This window comes from Carettochelys insculpta, chromosome 19 (genome assembly GCF_033958435.1).
Source record: "Carettochelys insculpta isolate YL-2023 chromosome 19, ASM3395843v1, whole genome shotgun sequence".
Classification (NCBI taxonomy): domain Eukaryota; kingdom Metazoa; phylum Chordata; order Testudines; family Carettochelyidae; genus Carettochelys; species Carettochelys insculpta.
Genome location: NC_134155.1, coordinates 3835283 through 3854445, shown reverse-complemented (window position 1 = coordinate 3854445; position 19163 = coordinate 3835283). Strand labels below are relative to the sequence as shown.

The following is a 19163-nucleotide window of genomic DNA, read 5'->3' as shown; positions in this document are numbered from 1 at the left end:
TGCTTTGGTGCAACATTACTTTTAAATTTAGTAGTTACTTTTCAGAAATTACTTATGTGATACATTATCGGTTTTTAAAATCCTGTAAAATTGGTCCAATTGGCAAACCTGCAACCAATGTTCATCTTTCAGAATTGCAACAAAAATTTGTTCTTAATCATGCTTGAATAGACATTAAGCCTGACTAATATTTCAGAATTATTTTTAATAAAATGGGTTTGAGAGAGACCATATTGTAGTCTATGTTCAGAGTTTTCTCATTCATAAATCAGAATTTTCATATGTTTATATTTTGAAATCTTAGTGTAGCTGGAGAAGTCATGCTGATGTTCCAGATCTAATGGATATGTGACCACCTGTATTCGGCTGTTCTGAAATAGTTTTGCTTTTGTCATTACTATCCCTGGCTATATTAGTTTACCTTGTTTGTTCATCACCTACAATGTGAATTAGACAATCTGTAGTTAGTACTTTGGATATTTGGGAGTACAGCAAAACTGCTATAGTATGGAATACAAATACATGATCTCTCCATTTCTCTTGTGAGCTCTTTGGCCTTTGAAGCTATTATTAAACCACAGTCCTCTTAAAGAAGAGATTCTTGTGAAGAGCAACCCATGATTGAAATGTTGCAAGATGACCTTCCATGCTTCTGATAACATTTTGATGAGATACAAATGCATGTTTGTTGATTTAAGTTAATTTTTCCTGCTGGCTACATCTGCAAGCTACATTAAGCTGTAGGGAAAAAAAAATTCCATAGTTAAAGCTGTAATTGGGGGATGGGAGAAAAGACTTGTTCATTTTTTTTTCTTACCCAGCTGAAGTTTTGGGAGATTTTTTGTAAACTTGAGTTTTATTTCACAGTTGGATAGCAACTTTTCTTGATATAATTATCCAAGATTGTAAGAAAGGAATCTGGATCCCATAACTACTATACTTCTTTACATTAGGGATTCTGCATGGAGTCATCAGTTTGCTTGGGATGTGTGTGTGCCTTTTATTATTTATGAGAAAATAGCTGTCATGTCCAATAAACAGATGGATTTGTAGTAAAAGCATGGCCACTGAAACCAATTATAATCTTGTCTCTTTTTCCCCAGTGATTAGTGTCTTTTTGGCCAAGTCACTTGATCTCTCCATTTTTCCTTTTCTATAAAATAAGTTTACCACTTAATCCTTCACAGGTATATTGTAAAGGATTAATTAGTGTTTTAAAAGTATTCTGGAGGGAGCCACGTTCTAAATATTAAGTGTTACATTAAAGGAAAAGGGTCAGAAAATAAGAGATGCTATTATTTTGAATGAATTAAGATAAATGGAAGAGACTTCCAAAGGAGCAGAGTTGCATAGTGTGCTTTTACAATTTGTGGACTAAAGTTCTACTGGCTTCATTGGGAGTTCTCCTATGGCTTGAAGTCAGAACACTTTGCCTGGTACTTTCTAGTTCTTGGTCCGTGAAAATCCACATCAGGAAACCTTCAGTGAAATCTCTAAGAGCTCGTGTTGTTTTTCTCAGTTTTTCTAGAAACAGATTTGCAGGGAGTAGGAGGAGGAGGAGTATATTTGAATAGGTGGGGAGATCTTCGAGGTCATTGATAAAATTTCTAGTTATTTTTAATTATACAGGGCAGAGTCCAGGTCAGGTTTCTGTAGTTTAAAAAATAGAAATCATGGTATCATTTCTAAGCTATAAAAATATTTTCCAAGTAGTTCAAGAGAAGGTTGCTTTGTCAGGTGGTGTTACAGATCAAGTACTGTTGTGCAAGAACAGCACTTGCTAGCACCAAAAGGATGAGTGATGTTACCCTTTGCATCCCGAAATCAGAGACTGATTACTGTTTTTTCAAATGTCAGTCACAAGATAAGACCAGGCAAGATTTGTGGCAGGAGAGGAAAACTATAATTGTATGTACTGCTCTGTTACAAATACATCTGTCTGTGTTAATAATAAATAGGATCCTCATATTTGGAGGGAAAGAATCTCTCTATAAGTGAAGTTCTTGTAATTAAATGACTTATTTAACTTAGGTCTTGTTTCCCTGGGGAAATTGACTGGAATAGCTATTCCATAATAGTTCCCCATGTGGATACTCTGTTCTGGTGTAATTGTGGCCCAGTTATTCTGGGATGAAGTGATTCTTCTTCTGGAGTAGTGTCCACTCAGAAAACTCTTACATGGTTTATCTGAAAATAACTATAATAGTCAATTTTCCCATACAGACAAGGTCTTACTGTAGAATCCTTTGGGAGTGAAGCTTAGACATGATAGTAGAGGAAAAATAAATGTAAAATGAAAAGTATAGTGGAGAAAAAATACTGTGGAGCCATGCTGCTTTTCTAGATTTGACACTGAAAATTGCTTTCTAACTTTTCAAAAACAAGTGGAACTACATTTTGGCATTGTGGAAACATTGTGTGCTTGTAGTATGAAATCATGTCAGTTTATTTGTACAGATATTGGTTAGACACACAATTTTGTTGATCCATTTGTGTACAGTAAGATCTCAGTAGGCATCCTTCAGTCTGCATAGACTATGGATCGCGCCCTTTATAATTTCAATTGAGGGCTTCATTTACAGCATCTACTGTGACTGTGAAGACCCACACGAGAGTGACAGTCCTCGCTGCGTCTCTTGCAGATGTGGTGGGTGTCTGGCAAGTCCTTATTGTGCCTCCTGTGCGCTCGCTTCTCCTCTGGCTGTCTGATCCTCATCTCGCCCTTCTGAAGGCCCTTGTGTAACACCTGCCTCCATCTGCCGTGGTTGTCTGCTAGTTCTTCCCAGTTGTCCAGCTCGATGTCTGCCTCTCTGAGGTCTCTCTTGCAGACATCTTTGTAACGCAACTGGGGGCGTCCGGGAGGTCTTTTGCCAAAGGCTAGCTTACCATACAGGGTGTCTTTTGGAATCCTTCCATCATTCATCCTGTGGACGTGGCCAAGCCAGCGGAGCCGACGCTGCCTGAGAAGGGTGTGCATGGTTGGGATTCCAGCTTGCTCGAGGACGGCGATGTTGGTCACTCTGTCCTTCCATGATATTCCAAGGATGCGCCTGAGGCAGCGCAAGTGGAAGACGTTCAGCCTCTTTTCCTGGCGGGCATACAGGGTCCAAGTCTCACTGCCGTAAAGGAGGGTGCTGAGAATGCAGGCTCTGTAGACTTGCATTTTGGTGTGAGTGTACAGCTTGTTGTTATTCCACACTCTCTTGCTGAGTCTGGACAGAGTTGTGGCTGCTTTTCCGATCCTCCTATTTAGCTCAGTGTCCAACGACAGGGTGTCAGTGATGGTGGACCCAAGGTAAACAAACTCGTGGACGAGCTCTGATGTATAGTTGTCAATGCTGATTGATGGGGATTCAGCAACATCCTGATGGAGCACGTTTGTCGTCTTTAGACTGATGGTAAGCCCAAAGTCCTTGCACGCTTTGGAGAACCGATCCAGCAGTTTTTGAAGCTGGTCTTCTGTGTGAGACACTACAGCAGCATCGTCTGCGAACAGCATGTCTCTGATGAGGACTTCCCGCACCTTAGACTTAGCTTTCAGCCTTGCAAGATTAAACAGTTTCCCATCAGATTTTGTGTGCAGCAAGATGCCCTCTGTTGCAGATCCAAAGGCATGCTTCAGAAGGAGTGCGAAAAAGATCCCGAACAATGTCGGAGCGAGCACGCATCCTTGTTTGACACTGCTCCTGATTCTGAAAGCATCCGATAATGCGCCGTCATATTGGACGATTCCTCTCATGTCTTCGTGGAATGACCTAGATCATCTTGAGTAACCATGGAGGACAGCCTATCTTGTGGAGCAGTTTGAACAGACCATCCCTGCTGACCAAGTCAAAGGCCTTGGTCAGGTCAATGAAGGCTATGTAGAGTGGCTTCCTCTGCTCCCTGCATTTCTCCTGCAGCTGCCTTAGAGAGAAGACCATGTCAATGGTAGACCTCTCTGCGCGGAATCCACACTGCGATTTGGGGTACACGCTCTCAGCAATTTTCTGGAGTCTGCCGAGGATGACACGAGCAAACAGTTTACCAGTGACGCTTAGGAGGGAGATTCCACGGTAGTTGTTGCAGTCACTTCTGTCTCCTTCGTTCTTATACAATGTTAGCATCGCGCATATTCTGTGGAACCTCACCCTCTTTCCAGCACAGGCACAGTAGCTCATGTAGGGGTTCCAGGAGAGTGTCCGCGGCACACTTGATTACCTCTCGTGGTATACCATCCTGGCCAGGGGCCTTTCCTGCTGCAATGCTGTCAATGGCTCTCTTCAGTTCATCCACAGTCGGTTCCTGATCCAGTTCGTCCATTACTGGTAGGAGCTTGAGGGCTGCGTCAACCACAACGTTCTCGCGTGAGTACAGCTCGGAGTAGTGCTCGACCCAGCGCTCCATCTGTTTGACTTTGTTAGCGATGACTTCACCAGATTTGGATTTCAGAGGTGCCATCTTGTTCTGGGTGGGTCCTAATGCCTTCTTGGTGCCCTCGTACATTCCCCTGAGACTACCAGAGTCAGCACTGGTCTGGATGCTGCTGCATAGCTGGAGCCAGTAGTTGTTGGCACAGCGCCTGGCTGTCTGCTGTACTGTTCTTCTGGCCGCTCTAAGTGCTTGCTGGGTACTCTGGCTCGGTGAGCGTTTGTACTCCAGGAGTGCGGCGCGCTTCTTCTCAATGACTGGAATCATCTCATCGGAGTTAGCTTCGAACCAGTCGTTCGTGTTTCTAGCTCTTCTTCCAAACACCGACAAGGCCGTGTTGTGAACTGTATCCCTCAGATGTTGCCATTTGGATGTCACATCGGCGCCCCCTGGGCCGCTGCGCAGATTTTCCTGGAGGGTCTCTCTGAACTTTTCAGCTTTCTCCGAGTTTGCCATATTTCTGTTGTCAATGCGGGGCCTTCCAGCAGGTTTAGAGCAGTACAGCTTCTTGGGTCTCAGCTTGAGCTTGGAGCAAACTAGTGAGTGATCTGTATCACAGTCAGCACCATGATAGCTGCGTGTCAGAAGGACGTTTTTGAGGTTGTTATGCCTAGTGATCACTACGTCTAGTTGATGCCAGTGCTTCGAGCGTGGGTGTCTCCACGACACTGTGCTGTGGCACAGAGTAAGATCTCGGAGTATGCGAATCCAGAGTACACAACGCTGCTTTCATGTGGCTGACACCCCTCTTCCCGATTTCATACGGTAATCCCTCACTTTACGTGGTTTCACGTTGCATGAAATTTGCTTTAACGTGAAGCTGCTGACTGTCAGCCTGCCTAGCTTCCCACAGCTGCAGGCAGCTAGGCAGGCTGAGCCCCTTCCCAGAGTAGTGCTAGACACCACTCTGGGAAGGTAAGGGGAAGGCCTTTAGCTCACCTAGCTTGCCCGCCCCTTTCCCCTTTTTCCCAGAGTGGTGCTGCTTGACAACCACACCGGCTCACCTCCCCCAGTGGGGGTCTCCAGCCGCATGCCTGGGGCTCCCCTCCAACCCCTGCAGACCTGGTTCCAACCCCCCATGCCCCAACCCCTCACCCCCCACACACCCGGGCCCCAACCCTTGTGGACCTAGACCTAACCCCTCCAACCCCCGTGCGGCCCCAGCTCACCCCCCCGCCCCGCATCTGGCTCAGTGTGCATGGGGCTCCAGCACATACCCCGCCCCTGTTCAAGCACTCTGCTCCGTTGCATCCCTGTTCAAACCCCACCCCCCGCCTGGCTCAACCACCTCCCCAGGGCACCAGCTCTCTCACACCCACACACCCCCGCCCCCACGTGTGGGGCTCCAGCTGTCAGCCGCCAGCAGCAAATGCAGGGGTTCTAACCCCCCTGCCAGGTCAACCCACTCCCACTCCCATTCAGACCCCCCACCTCCACCCTGCTCAACCTCCCTCTGACTCCAGCTCACCCACCCGCAGCACACATTGGACTCCAGCTGTCAGCAGCATGAGTCACTAACTCACCCTACCCTGGTTCACCCCCGTCAGCTCCTCTCCAACCCCCCGTGGCCCCAGCTCACATCCCCTGGCATGTGGGGCTCCAACATCAACCTGCACCCGCAGCTCCCAACCCCCAGTGCACATGCATGTAGGGCTCTATCTCCAACCCCTGTACCCACTACTCCCATGGCCCTGGCTCCAACCCCCTGGCCATGCTCAACTCCCTGCTGCCTGGGTCCAACCCCCTGCACTCTCTGGCTCAACTGCACCCCCAACCCATCCCCCCAAAGCCTCCCCTGACTTACGCAAAATTCAAGGTATGCAAGGTCTGCGTGGAGCACAACCCCTAATGTACCTTGGAGGATTGCTGCATATAGGTAAAATATTTAGGGGGAGCAGAACAAATGTAATATTTTTCTGTTTTCAAATTAAAACTCTCATTGGAAGTGTGTGTGGAAAAGTATGAATACCTTTTGTGATTGATTTTAATTTATTTATTATAGGGCATTATGTGCCTCATAGTTCGAAACTTAATGATAGAAATGGCAGTTCTTGTGATCATACCCTTCTTCAAAAAGCATGTTATGTGCAACTATTTAAGCCTTAAGTTCTCAAAGTTCATATTTTTTAGGTTTCTTGTCAGAGAAAATGGAGAAGGCAGTACAAATGTATGGAATTAGAATAAAAAACAAGTAGTTCTTAATAACATGCTATATTTTTATTTTAATTAGTATTTTATATTAATTCAATGATACCATATGTCTGAATGTCATGGACACTAACATGTCAGTTCTGAGATTTCAAGAATGAAGAAATAAATGATCCACAGCATTTATGAAAATAATCTTAAGGTTTTTATAGAATACATTTTATTTAACAAGTGTTTTATCAGTTGTACTATAGAAATATATGACTTAATTATGCTGATATTAATCAAATCGCTTACATATTTTTTAAAGTGCAGTTTGAGTTATATATACTTTGAAAAGAATCCTCAATTTTCTGTGGTTGTATCCAACAGAATTCACACTGAAGCATCTGGAAGCTACAAGTGGAGTATATCATGCATTTTTTGTATGTAAAGTACGGTATAAACCAGTGTGGGCTTGGAAACCTGCCTTCTGATTGCTTCCTGAGTTAAAGCAAAGAGTGTGCTGTGTTTTGGAGTTGGCCTCTTATGCTAATGTTTCTGTAGCTAAGAGATCTAATTTAATGTGCAATTTTGCAATACTTAGCAGGGAAGTTTCTTGTTCAACACTTAGTTGTCTGAAACAGTGGTCTGTGGAAGCCCTAACTGTTCTTAGTGGTTGCTCATGTCTGTTCAATGCACGTGTGTGGGTGCGTGTATGTGCGCTTGCCACGTATTCTGATTCTGGAAGATTTTTCCTTAGCAGTATCCATAGGGGAGCCATTTCAGGTGCTCCCTGGAGTAGCATGCACATGCCACACTGAAAAGGCACCTCCAGCCCTTCCATCCTCAGTTCCTTCTTGCCACAAGTGATAGTGCTTGGAACCTGCTCAGCATTATCAGGTTTTTCATTTCCCTAGCTGGATTTTGATTTTTCCTGGAAATAGGTCTACTGTTAATCCGTTTACTCTTCTTAGTAGTTAGTATAGGTCCCATAGGGACTTAGCCTCAGACCAGGACATGTCTCGTTAAAGCACATTTGTAATCTGCCCATGCCAGTAAGTTGTTGCCACTGTGACTGTTTGCAGTGCTTAGGGCAGGCTCACAGAAGTGGTAAATGCCACATTTTCAAGTCCTTCAAACCTTGTACCAAGAGTGAGAGGGACATTTGTCTCAAGGCTCTCCTTATGGAGTCAGCCTTTGTTCTGTTGCACTTGGCATGAACATCAGCACTTTGGTGTACAGTGCCCAAGCACCACTCACTGGCTGGATGTAAGCCTTGGCAAGGCAAGGGCAAGTCTCTCAGACCGAAGGAGGACAGGTCTAGAATGTTGATGCTGAAGGACTCTCCTGCCCTCGCTCAGCAGGCATCTCAGACCCCATTTGAGTGCAGTCTGCTGTTCGGCATCACTCTGAGATCAGGCTGGGGAACGAACAGCTTCAGATGATGTCTATGACAGAAGCGGCTCTCACTGGTGATTGTGGGACCACACCACAAGGGAAAGATACCCATGTCACCTCCTCAGTCTCTGCATGGATGCTCCCTTTCCAGTGGGATGTTGAAGGCCTCACCTCCATGCAGCAAGAGTTACAGAGCCTTTCCCGATCCATGGTGAGGCATAAGACCAACAAGAGCACTAGACAAGACTCCCCAGGATCTCAGCACAGGTCTTCTGAGGTACATGTCTCCCAGGATGAATGGCACCAGTATTTCCTCCAGGCCAAGCACCATTTACCACAATTCCTGACTTGCAAGTAGAGCATGTCTGTGAGCAGCCCAGGGGCTAATAGCCCTGCTCAGAATGGCAGTGCCATGTTTTGACCAATTGGTATCGGTCCTGTACCTGCTCCCAAGCCAGTTTACAAGATGGCTGGCCACTGTCACCAGCACCATGCACCCCATAGTGGCTGACACTTTCTGGAGGATTGTTCCTGACACTCCTCCGTGTCCCAGGGATTGGGATCAGTGACCAGCATCAGTATATGCCCCCTCCAGGCATCCTCTAGACAGGGCAGTAACAGTCTTGGTCCATGTCTTTGACACTCTAACCTAATAGACAGATATCCGAAATGTTCTGTTTTCCCATGACAAGATGGTGAGATTCCTCCATGTCTTTGAGTGGCTTTTCCTATACGTATACACCCCTCCTCCATATGTCAGTGTCACAATGGGACATTAATCTGGTCCTCTTCAGGCTTATCAGGCCAATTTTCAGACCAATGGCCATGTGTTCCCTCCTGCACTTGTCCTTGAGGGTGGGATTCCTCATGACTATTACATCTGCTGGCAGGGTCTCTGAGTTGGGGATCTTGACTTCAGAGCCCCCATAAATGGTCTTTTGTAAGGACGAGGTACAGCTATGACCCCTTCCTGCCTAAGGTGGTTTGAGCTTCTATATGAATCAGGATATCTTCTTCCTGGTCTTTTCCCGAAGCCTTATGCTATAGCTAAGTAGTGGTAGCTTCACACCTTGGATGTGCTCAGGGTCCTTGCGTTCTGTATGGACAAAACAAAGCCGTTCTGCAAATCCTTAGTTATATGTCGCCTGTGCTGAACGGATGAAGGGATTTCTGGTATTGGCACAGTGAATCTCTACGTGGATCACCTCCTGCATTCAGATGTGTTGTCAAGTGGCAGCCACTCCGCTGCCACAACTTGTTAGGGCTCACTTGACCATGGTGGAGCCCTCCTTGGCAGCCTTTCTCTCCAATGTTTCTGTGCTGGACGTTGGTGAGGCTGTAATGTGGTCTTCAATGTATACCTTTGCCACACACTACATCCTCTATCAAGAAACCAAAGAGGATGCTGCCTGTTTGGTTATACGAATAAGGGGATTTTGAAGTGTGCGTATTCCTTTAGAAAGGACCCTGTGTAGACGAGCCACGTGCGATCGAAAGCAGCACTTTCAATGTGCCGCAGCTGCCATTATCCAAATGAGGTGCTGCACATTCATTGCCGTGCCTCATTAGCATATCGCAGAGTGTCTCATTAACATCCCCCTTTCAAAAGGGGGATGCTAGTGGAGACACAGCCTTCATTGCTATTTTTCTTGAATACCCATCTTACGACTCCATTGATAATGAGGCAGGAAACCAGTGACTGAGGGGCTGATAACTGCATGACTCTAAATACCATGTGTGAAGGGATTGAGACTGGTTAAAGATGAGTTCTAGTTTGTAATTGTACTATCATCAGTCTGGAGTTTTAGGAGTTGTATTACAAAGCTGTAGTCCAAGTGTGATATTATATGTCTTGGTTTGGGGAAGTTGCACCAGCTTTGATATTTTTAAACTAATTTTTTTACTGTTTTCTCTTCCATCTATATCTCCTCTGCAGTTCAGAACTTCATAATTGCAGATCCATCTAGCTTGGCATAGCTGGAGGCAATTAATGACACTACACTCTTGCATGACCGTTACCTCCAGTGTGAATTTTTCAGCTCCAAAATGATTTTATGCTGACCTGTAGCAATGTGGCTTCTCAAGCTTCCAGACTGTCATTACCACTCATTTCTCCACTGTTAGTCTAAGTGTTGTTTTGCTATCCCTGCTGTGGAGTGCTGGGGAGAGCTCAGTATGCAAATCCAGGAAAGTGACTTTCTGCAGGCACTGTTGGTGGGCCCAAACTTGCATTACAATGTTCTCCCACCTGTAAATGCGTGTTTCTCAGCACTAGAATTAGTGATCACCATCTACAGCTGCATCATTAATGTCATCAGTAAGTTGGGATTTTTTTTTCCACTGTGTTCATCAACAAACTCGAGGATATTCTCATTGTGATACCATTTGTTGCAATAGTTTCTGCAGGTCTACAGATACAGAATAATCGAGTGACCAGTATTAACAATATTCGTGATATCGCTGAGCTCTGTGGGTACCATGCTTCTGTCAGGGCAGAGGATGAAAAGTATCATGTGGGCTTGTGAGTTTTTTAAAAAAGCAAGAAAATTATGGAATGTGGAAGATGTTACAGAATGGAAAAAATTGCATGTTTGGATTTGATACCTAGCTCCTCAAACTCCCTGGTTGAATCCCTGCTATATCACAAAGCACTGAACATATCCTGAATGGCATTGTGTCAGGTGGTCATACATGGCACACTGGGATAACCTACACATCCTACACTGTGCTTTAATCTACGCAGGTACTCCTACTGAGCATGTGCATCGTTGATGCAATCAGTCTAGTACACACATGGTCTGGTGGTGTACAGACTTCAGTGGTTGTATGATTATGTAAATTGTGTGGACCAGAGTTTATGGGGTAGACCTTGTCTCCATTCTCCACATTTCAGATCATTTTGACGTGAATTACCCCTTCTAACGCTATTTCTGCAATCTCTCGCTCTTTTTCCCCTAGCCTCTTCCCTCACTCCCATTTTTGAAAATATTAATAAATAGCTCTACAGCTTGAGGACTTGAAAGTTGGCATGCCACAATGAGGAAGTCACTGGAAAAAACAAATGACTGAGCATTTTCACGTGTACAATGTGAAGTTATTAAAGTTGCTAATCTTATGCAGGAGTCTGAAAAACATTGGGGACTTAGAGAGGATAGTCATGCGTCTTTTCTCCTTCCCACCACCATTTCTACCACTCTCAACCTGAGATTCAGGCTATGTCTACTCTGCAGGTTTTCTTGATGTTACTTATTTGGTGTTCTAATGTCTGAATAAATAATGTCATAAAAATCACATTCACATAGCTACAGCCTTCTGAAATGGAGCCTTCAGATGAGCCAATGATACCTGTTATGTTCACATTCCTTTTTGAGCTTGAAAGAGAGGGACTCTGCGTAAGTCATTTGTACAGTTGGAGTAATTATTCTGAGGGAGAAGCCCTCGTATATCGAATTATCCTGCTTAGGTGTGTGAACTCCTTAGGGTTTTTTGGAAACAATTTTTTTTTCCGCAGGAGGTAGAAGTAAGGAAGGGACGGGGGGAGGGGGAGGTAAGGACCCAAACCAGTGTACAAAAGTCCTCAGATTCCGTTTCCCCTAATAAAACTTTCATCTTTGCATGCCGTTAGTCAGCTAGTACAGATAAGGGGTATGTCTATACTTTGAAGATCGACCTGGTCAGGCCTTGTGGAGACGTGCTAAATCGAACCATCAGAGCTGGACAGTTGACCCTGGTACTCTTCATTCTCACAAGGAGTAAGGGAGGTGGAGGGGAGAGTTTGGCCTGATAACTTGATCTTAGATATGTCAATTCCAACTATGCAGTGGTTATAGCTGGATTTGTATATTTAAAATTGACTTTCAGGTCTAGAGCAGACCTGCCTAAGATGTGCTGTCTGTAAGTTTTCACACACAATTTTGCTGTTTATTTCCTCTTTCTTTTCCTGTTGCCTTAAATAAATATAGTCAAATTAAATATATATATTTTAATAGTTGCTGAAAACCAGAAATCAAATTAATTTTCCCCCCACTTCTGCTATTTGTTACACCATGATTTCACTTAGCGGAGATTCTGAAAGGAGCGTATTTACTTCCCTTTGATAACGTAGTTTGTGGTCAAGTTTCACTTGTACTTTATCAGATTTCTTCATGTGCACTTACCATGATGCAATGCTTGAGTTGCCACAGCTATTGTATAGTGTCTGCCTAGCTTTTTCAAACTGTTTTGGATTTAAAAAATTGTTTTAGGTTGTATAGAAGTTTGTTTTCAAAAATTCAAATTCTGAGCCAGATTTGGCCCAGAAAGTATCCTGTGAATCCTATACTAAGACCCATTTAAAGATCCATAAATCAGGAAATGGATGAGAATTCAAAGATTTATAGCTCAACTGTGCCCTCACATGTGAGGATTAAAGTAACATATAAAGGCACAATTACTTTCTCTGTTTCTAAATACTCATCTATAACACTTCTGTAATATTGCGCAAGACTAAAGATACACATGGCATGAAACATACTTTTAAACAGGCTGAAATGACATATTAGATGCATTGCTGGGCAATAGTGTGGTACAAAGGAAAAAAGGCTGGCATATGTATGTTTTGTATTTAAATAACAAGACCGTAGAGACCATACAAGAGTACTGAGATTAGTTATTTATGGCAATTTATGTTGTTAAGCAGATTGGCTGCTGAGTTTCTATCTGCTGGAGTTTTTTCAACTCTTGTGCTTTCCTTCTCGAGTGCAAGTGATCATAACAGAGTATAGAAATCACAAGTGCATGCATCACCATGTTCATATTTGTTCCCACTTGGATGGGGGCACATCCTTCTCTCTACGGGCAGATGAAAGTGGGTAGGGCTTTTTTTTGTGTTACCATAGCTGTTTTGGAAATTCTCACTGGTACTGGATATCCAGACTTCTGGCTGATTGTTATATTATATTCAGACAGGTTCTTGGTAGTGGAGGCTGTTTGAAGAACTAACGCTTAAAAACAATAAAAACAGAGCTTCTTTAACAGGCATTGTCTTGGTCTTGGATGGGTTCTGTGCCAGCTGGGCGTCTTTTTACATTTTGGTGGCAGCAGTGCCTACAGAGGGCAGTAAGAGTACAACACTTAGGAGCGCTTGGCAATTCACATCCCTGTAGTCTACAGTGGAGGGCAGGGTAAATGCAGCCTCGTCAGCAATCTCAGGCTATCATTTCTAATGTTGGCTGGTATGCATGCCTGCCTGCCTACCAACCTAGGCTTCTGAACTGCCATTCAATGGTAAGAACTTCTTCATTGTTGACACCAGTGTTCCCTGTATGCTTGTGTGGCTGCTCAGAAGAGATTCAGTGTCATTCAGCTGATTAGCAGAATGGCCATAGCTAGGTTTTTTGTTTCTACTGGTGAATGCACATTTACACAAGCCTTAGTGTACATAAAACACTTATTCTGCACATAGAAAAGATTAACAGAAAAATTGGTCTACACTAAGCAGCTTTTAGTGACAAGGTGATGTCAACACAGCCCTGACACTAAAAGTCAACTTGTGAAAATGCTGACAAGATACTTCCAGTCCCTACGAGCAGCTTAAAGCAGCATTCACATTTCACCTGCTATGGCAAAATTGTCATTCGGAGGTTTTTTTAAGCACTCGTGAACAACAAATGTTTTGTCATCAACTGCAAGTGTAGACAGGCCCTGATGGTTTAGTGGAACTGGTGACATAATGGATTCACTTGATGAGGTAGTAGTATCCATTTTAAAAAAACTGTTTTAAACAAAGAAATGTGAATTTTTAGCTCAGTACACCTAATCTAAGGTAATTATCACTATATTGTTGAGTTATTATATAAGCTATTATATTTACACCTACTTTAGTATCTTTCATAAGTGGATCTGTTATAAAGCAAAGTTTTCTAAATTAAATTGGTGACTTAAAATGATGTACTTTGACTCTATAATTCTCTAACCATTTTGTAACTAGTGCTGACCCCTCTGTTTTTGAGCCTATTTAAAAACAACTAACAGGAATCAGACTAGAGCAACTTATTGAATAAATGGATCAGGTGCGTGGGGAAGCTTTTACTGGTAATGGTTGTTTTGCTTAGGTGACTATGGCTATAATGTGTTGGAAGTACATCTGGTACTTTATTGCTTATCCGTGTTCTTTTTTTCCTTTAGGCGGTTTCCTAGAAACATGATTGCTTGCTGGTGGTAATCTCACAGCTTTGTGAAGACTACTTCTCTGATAATGTCAAGTTCGGGCTACCCTCCGAACCAAGGAGCATTCAGCACAGAACAGAGTCGTTACCCTACTCACTCTGTCCAGTACACCTTCCCTAGTGCTCGACATCAACAGGTAAGGCACAAGACACTATGCAGGTTACATTCTGAATCTACAATTCAGGTACTTTGCTCATACCAAATGTATATTTTTACCTACTTAATCCTAACCCAATGGTTGAAATTTCATTTTTTTTCATAAGTGTTCTGTACATAATTAAAACAGGTGAGGGAAGCTTGTATAGTTATGCTTTATTAGAGTTTGGCTAGTGTAACAAGGTTAATACCTCTAATTAACCAAAATGCAGAGTATAGTTTTAAATGTTACTGGCTCTGTTTTGATGCTTTATCTAAAAAGTGACTCTTCCAGCATTCTGTTGTTCCTTAACTCCATAGTGAGATATAGATTCAGAGGGGTTTAAGTTTATCCTCACTTCCTGTAGTGCTATAGTTTGTGCGATATGGTGAGATCCCAGCCCAGGGTGGTAAGGTTGTTATGATGGTGGTAGTAGTAGTAGTAGTTAACCAAAACATTAAAACTGTGCAGGCGTGCTAAGTGAGTTGTCAGTTATGTGCTGCTGCTACTTTTCATTTTTGGGAATACCCTCAAGAAAAATATCTGTTTCAGTAGTTTGTCTTAGTGTGTGAAGTGAGTAGGAATATATTTTTGGCAACTAGAAAATCTTCTCTCTCAAAATAAAGCTTTTTTGATTCTCACTTCCTCTGGTCTTATTTTTAATATTGAAAACTCAAATGTAAATGTGTAAACCAGAGTGGAGTGACAGAGGAAACATTTTAACACTGAGCAAAGCTGCTGCCAGTTTTGGTTTGCTAAGTAGTTGGTCAAAAGCTTCTGAAAACTTTAGATTTTAGAAACTGCAAATACCTTTTGGTTTGTTAGCTTTACTCTCTTGGCATAAATTCAAGAAGATTTGAATGTTTTGTAAATACAGTATCATATTGTGAAATTAATGTAGTTTTTCTGTTTTTCATGGTTGGTTTTGTCCCATTTGGAATATGGATTTCCTGACTAACTCATGGACCGTTATTTTTTTCTTTACTCTTACTTTTAAGGTGGTAATGTTTAATTTTACTAGGCTAGGTGTAGCCAGTTTAGAAGAGAGACTGAATTTCTGTCAATGAAAACCCTAGTTTTCCAAAATTGTGAAAAGATTACTTGTATAATCTTTGACAAATATAATATTTTCTTATTTTATAAAGTGACACACACAATGCTGTGACCAGAACAATTCCTACAAGTGCCACAGGAGGTCAGCCACAGGAAGGGAGTGAATCTCTGTATGTGGGGCTCAGAAGCTCTCTATAAGAGTTAACCGTAGAGCCTGTCTGTCTCTCTTCCTCCCCTCAAAGAACATATAGTCCCTAGACGTGCCAGAGCAGTACTTGGTATGCCTGGATGTGCATGGGGGGTAATACAGGTTTACAATACTTCTCCCTCCTCCTCCCAATCATCAAGGAATAATAGGGGACAAACTGGCTGTTGGAGCAAGTTCTTCAACTTGGAGTGACTCTAGCTTGTGTCCATGAATAAATGTCTCCAAAGTGCTGTTCTGCTGACGAGAATTGCCCACATGGATTACACTCTGGCCTTGCCCTCACTCTCGCTCGCCCCCAGCTTTCCCTAGAATTGCCCTCTCTGACGGGTTGGCTAGGAAGAACAGGTGTAAGGCTGGCTATGCCGGGATTCCCTTACACTAGGGCAGTTTTTCCCAAACTTAAAACATTTGTGTACCTCCTTCAGGATTTTGGCCTTATTGGTGTACACCTTCTCCCAGTGCTGTCCCAGTGCTCATCTTCTGATTTTTAGTAATTTATTTTTTAATTTTACTCCTTAATCCTTTGATGCATTCCTGGTTGTACATGTATCATGCTTTGAGAAATACTGCACTAGGGAAATCCTGAGCTGCTGTCTTTATGTAACTTTGGGTCCATGTTGTACCATTAGAGGATGCAAAGGGTCATAAGGAAGAATTGAAGATCTGGCATTTAGTTAGTGGTGGCGAGCGGGATAAATCTCCTGGCTAATGAGCTGGTTGAGTAGCTGAGTATTCTTTTGCTGTTAAGAGTTAATGTTCATTGTATTTTCAACATAATGGAAGTAGATAAAAAGACATAGAGTAAATTTTGTTGCTTAGATTAATGTCTCCTAGACTAGGGGTGTGCAAAGTGGGGGATGTTCCTCCCTCGGGGTGGGGGCATAATCAGTTGTCTGTCTGTCCATCCTCCGTGCCCCAGTAGCTGCCTACCTTGTGACCCTATGCTGGCTCCCACAGCCTCCCCCCACAGCTGTTGTTGGTTCTCCTCCTGCCCTCACCTGCAGTCTCCACTGTTGCTGAGGGAGCACAGTGACCAATAGGAATGGGGCACCACCCGCCCCAGCACCATCTGGGCCAATCGGAATGTGTGGAGGCATTGCTGGGAGGCCCTGCATCAGATGATGGGGGGCAACCAGCAAGCTCCTGGCTAGGTAATACGGTCTGTCCGGTCCCCACAGTGTACTGGCATCCATGACTGCTGCCCCCCAAGATGCTGGTGCTGTGTGAATGAGGCTGAGTTGGGGAGGGGAATTCATCATCATCCTGCCCACACACAGCACAGACTGGGATCAACACTTCCGAGTTCTACAGCACCACGGATAGTAGAACAGTAAGAGCACCACTTACAAGGTGGAGGTGGTGATGCAGGTGAGCCCCTGGAGTCTCTCTGGCTGCCCCTGAGTTCCCCTTCCTCCTTCATTATCCCGCCATGTGTCCCTCCCCCTTTTTGGGGGCATCTGTTAAGTACTCTGTATACCCTCCTGGGGTCCTGTGGAACCCTCCCAGCGCTCTTTTCCTAAGAACAGACCTCTCTCCACGCCCCCCCCCCCCCATACCCCCTCCTGTGGTGTTCTCTCAGGCTGGGGAGCCCTGCTAATTTCAGGGATGAGAGGTGGGGCCCAACATAAAAAGTTTGGTCACCCCTTCCCTAGACCTCCCTTTAATTGTAAATTCCATGAGTCACATCTTTGCCTGTGCAGTACCATTTTGAATGTAATGACATATTCCACTATATCTTGAGCTGTAAATGTGGGAAACTGGTACCCTTGAGGCAAACAAAAAAAAGTCTGTGATGTCATTTGTGACTTGGTTTCTTTAAGGTAAATTGAAATGCTATTTCGTTGCATCTTTCATGGTGTTGTCATTGAATTTGCTTAAGAATGTCTAGTGATGTGTGTCTACTAGAAAACATTTACAGTTGCTAAAACATTAAAACTTACATCCCTAGCTTTGTTTTTTAAAATCTATTTGAAAACCCAAACTTCGGTGGCTGCCAAAGGGTCTGGTGTGATAACTAGACATTTTAAAGCCACTTGTATGTTGTGGTCTGATATTTCAGTGGATAGCGTTTTGTGCTCACGATAAACCTCAGGAGTAAAGGGACTTTGAAGTAGTGCGGGCACTGTAAAGTGCCCGCGGCTACACACATACCAGCACTTTGAAGTTTGAAGCTTCGAAGTTGCCTCAGGGGAGAATTAGCCTTATGAAGTGCTGTGTATTCACCTCAACTCATTAGTAATCTCCCATCCCTCTGATTCACATGTCCCCTTTGAAGTTGGGGGGCAAGTGTAGACCCAGCCATAAACAAGTCATTTAAATCCTGTGTCAAATTTTAGTTGTTAAAGCTTTTCTGGCATGTGTCCAGGACTGATCACATCGAATCCCTGGATCTCAGATGGGTCTAATTTAGCCCCCCTACATGTCTGCTAATGTGACTATGCAATCATTTTCCCCCAGCCAGGCCTGAATATATTCACTGGGAATGAGTGTGCAAATTTCAGCCTAGTTCCTTTCTTTACATTGTCCCTACTCCAGACCACCTCTCTCTGTTGGTCTGCAAATTACTTTGCAGTTTGTTACAACTGTGAATAGTAGATTTTGTGACTTTACTTTTTTAATGTGTTTTTTTTGGAGATCCAAAAAGAGTTTATAAAAGAAACCTCCTTTTCAAGTCTTAACTGTTGCCTTGGTTTGCAAGAATTATTCAGAAACCATGATTCCTTCATTGTCAATGTTGTACCTTTTGAGTTTTCATTCTTGCTTAAATATCAGGGCTGTTTTTCATTTAGGAGTTTGCAGTTCCTGATTATCGTTCTTCTCATCTGGAAGTCAGTCAGGCAACCCAACTCTTACAGCAACAGCAGCAACTTCGTCGCCGGCCTTCCTTGCTTTCAGAATTTCATCCAGGCTCTGACAGGTAAGAGCATACAGTTTATCTTTTAGATAAAAGAGAAATCTGTTGTGAGTTGAACTAGACTATATATATTCATAAATAAAATCTCTGCTTCTGCAGTTTTTGCTTAAGAGCTTAGCTTTATATAAACCCAGCGTTCTCCATTAACTTACAGTATTAGTTGGTTGTGGTATCTGACTATTTTAGAATCGTCTTATTTAAAAACCTGTTGCAAAACTTTCCAATCTAATTGGCTTAAATAACATGTTTGTTTCCGGAATAGGAAGTGACACCTGTGCTTCACTTGCCCCCGACCTCTCTCACAAACTTTCTTAGCAAGCAGTTGAGAACCCTTGTGCCCATCACAAACTCTTTCTTCAGAAATATTTTGGCTATAAGTATGCAATGTTTGTTGCTTTGAGATACAGGTGAGATGTCAAGTTATACAGCAAAATTAAAAAATCATCACAGTATGAATATTATCCATCATGTTTCCTAGATTTCACTGGGATAAAATTCATACACTTCAATATTCAGCAGAGGGTATTTGTTTGTCTAGGTAATTCAGAAGCAGCAGAGCTAGTTAAGTTGTTTTATTTGTCATAAAAATATAAAATACTTAAATGTGTAAAATTCAGAGTCAACATCTTGGTAAATGGCAGCTTAAATAATCATTAACATTTATTAAACAATTGTATTTAATTGGATATACAAGTAAGAGAGAGTGT

At 43.1% G+C, this 19163-nt stretch overlaps 1 protein-coding gene across 14 annotated transcripts in view; it reads left to right on the top strand.

The window, feature by feature from the left end:
- NCOR1 (nuclear receptor corepressor 1) overlaps positions 1–19163 on the top strand; it is a 111434-nt gene that overhangs the window by 8468 nt on the left and 83803 nt on the right. For 13 of the 14 annotated variants that reach the window (XM_075013590.1, XM_075013584.1, XM_075013578.1 and 10 more), the window contains exons 2-3: positions 14104–14281; positions 18332–18459. In XM_075013590.1, the coding sequence (XP_074869691.1) occupies positions 14174–14281; positions 18332–18459 (236 nt within the window). In that variant the 5' untranslated portion in view covers positions 14104–14173. Of the gene's footprint in view, positions 1–14103; positions 14282–16849; positions 16911–18331; positions 18460–19163 lie in introns of those variants that run through there. The other variant, XM_075013581.1, reaches the window with a different exon arrangement.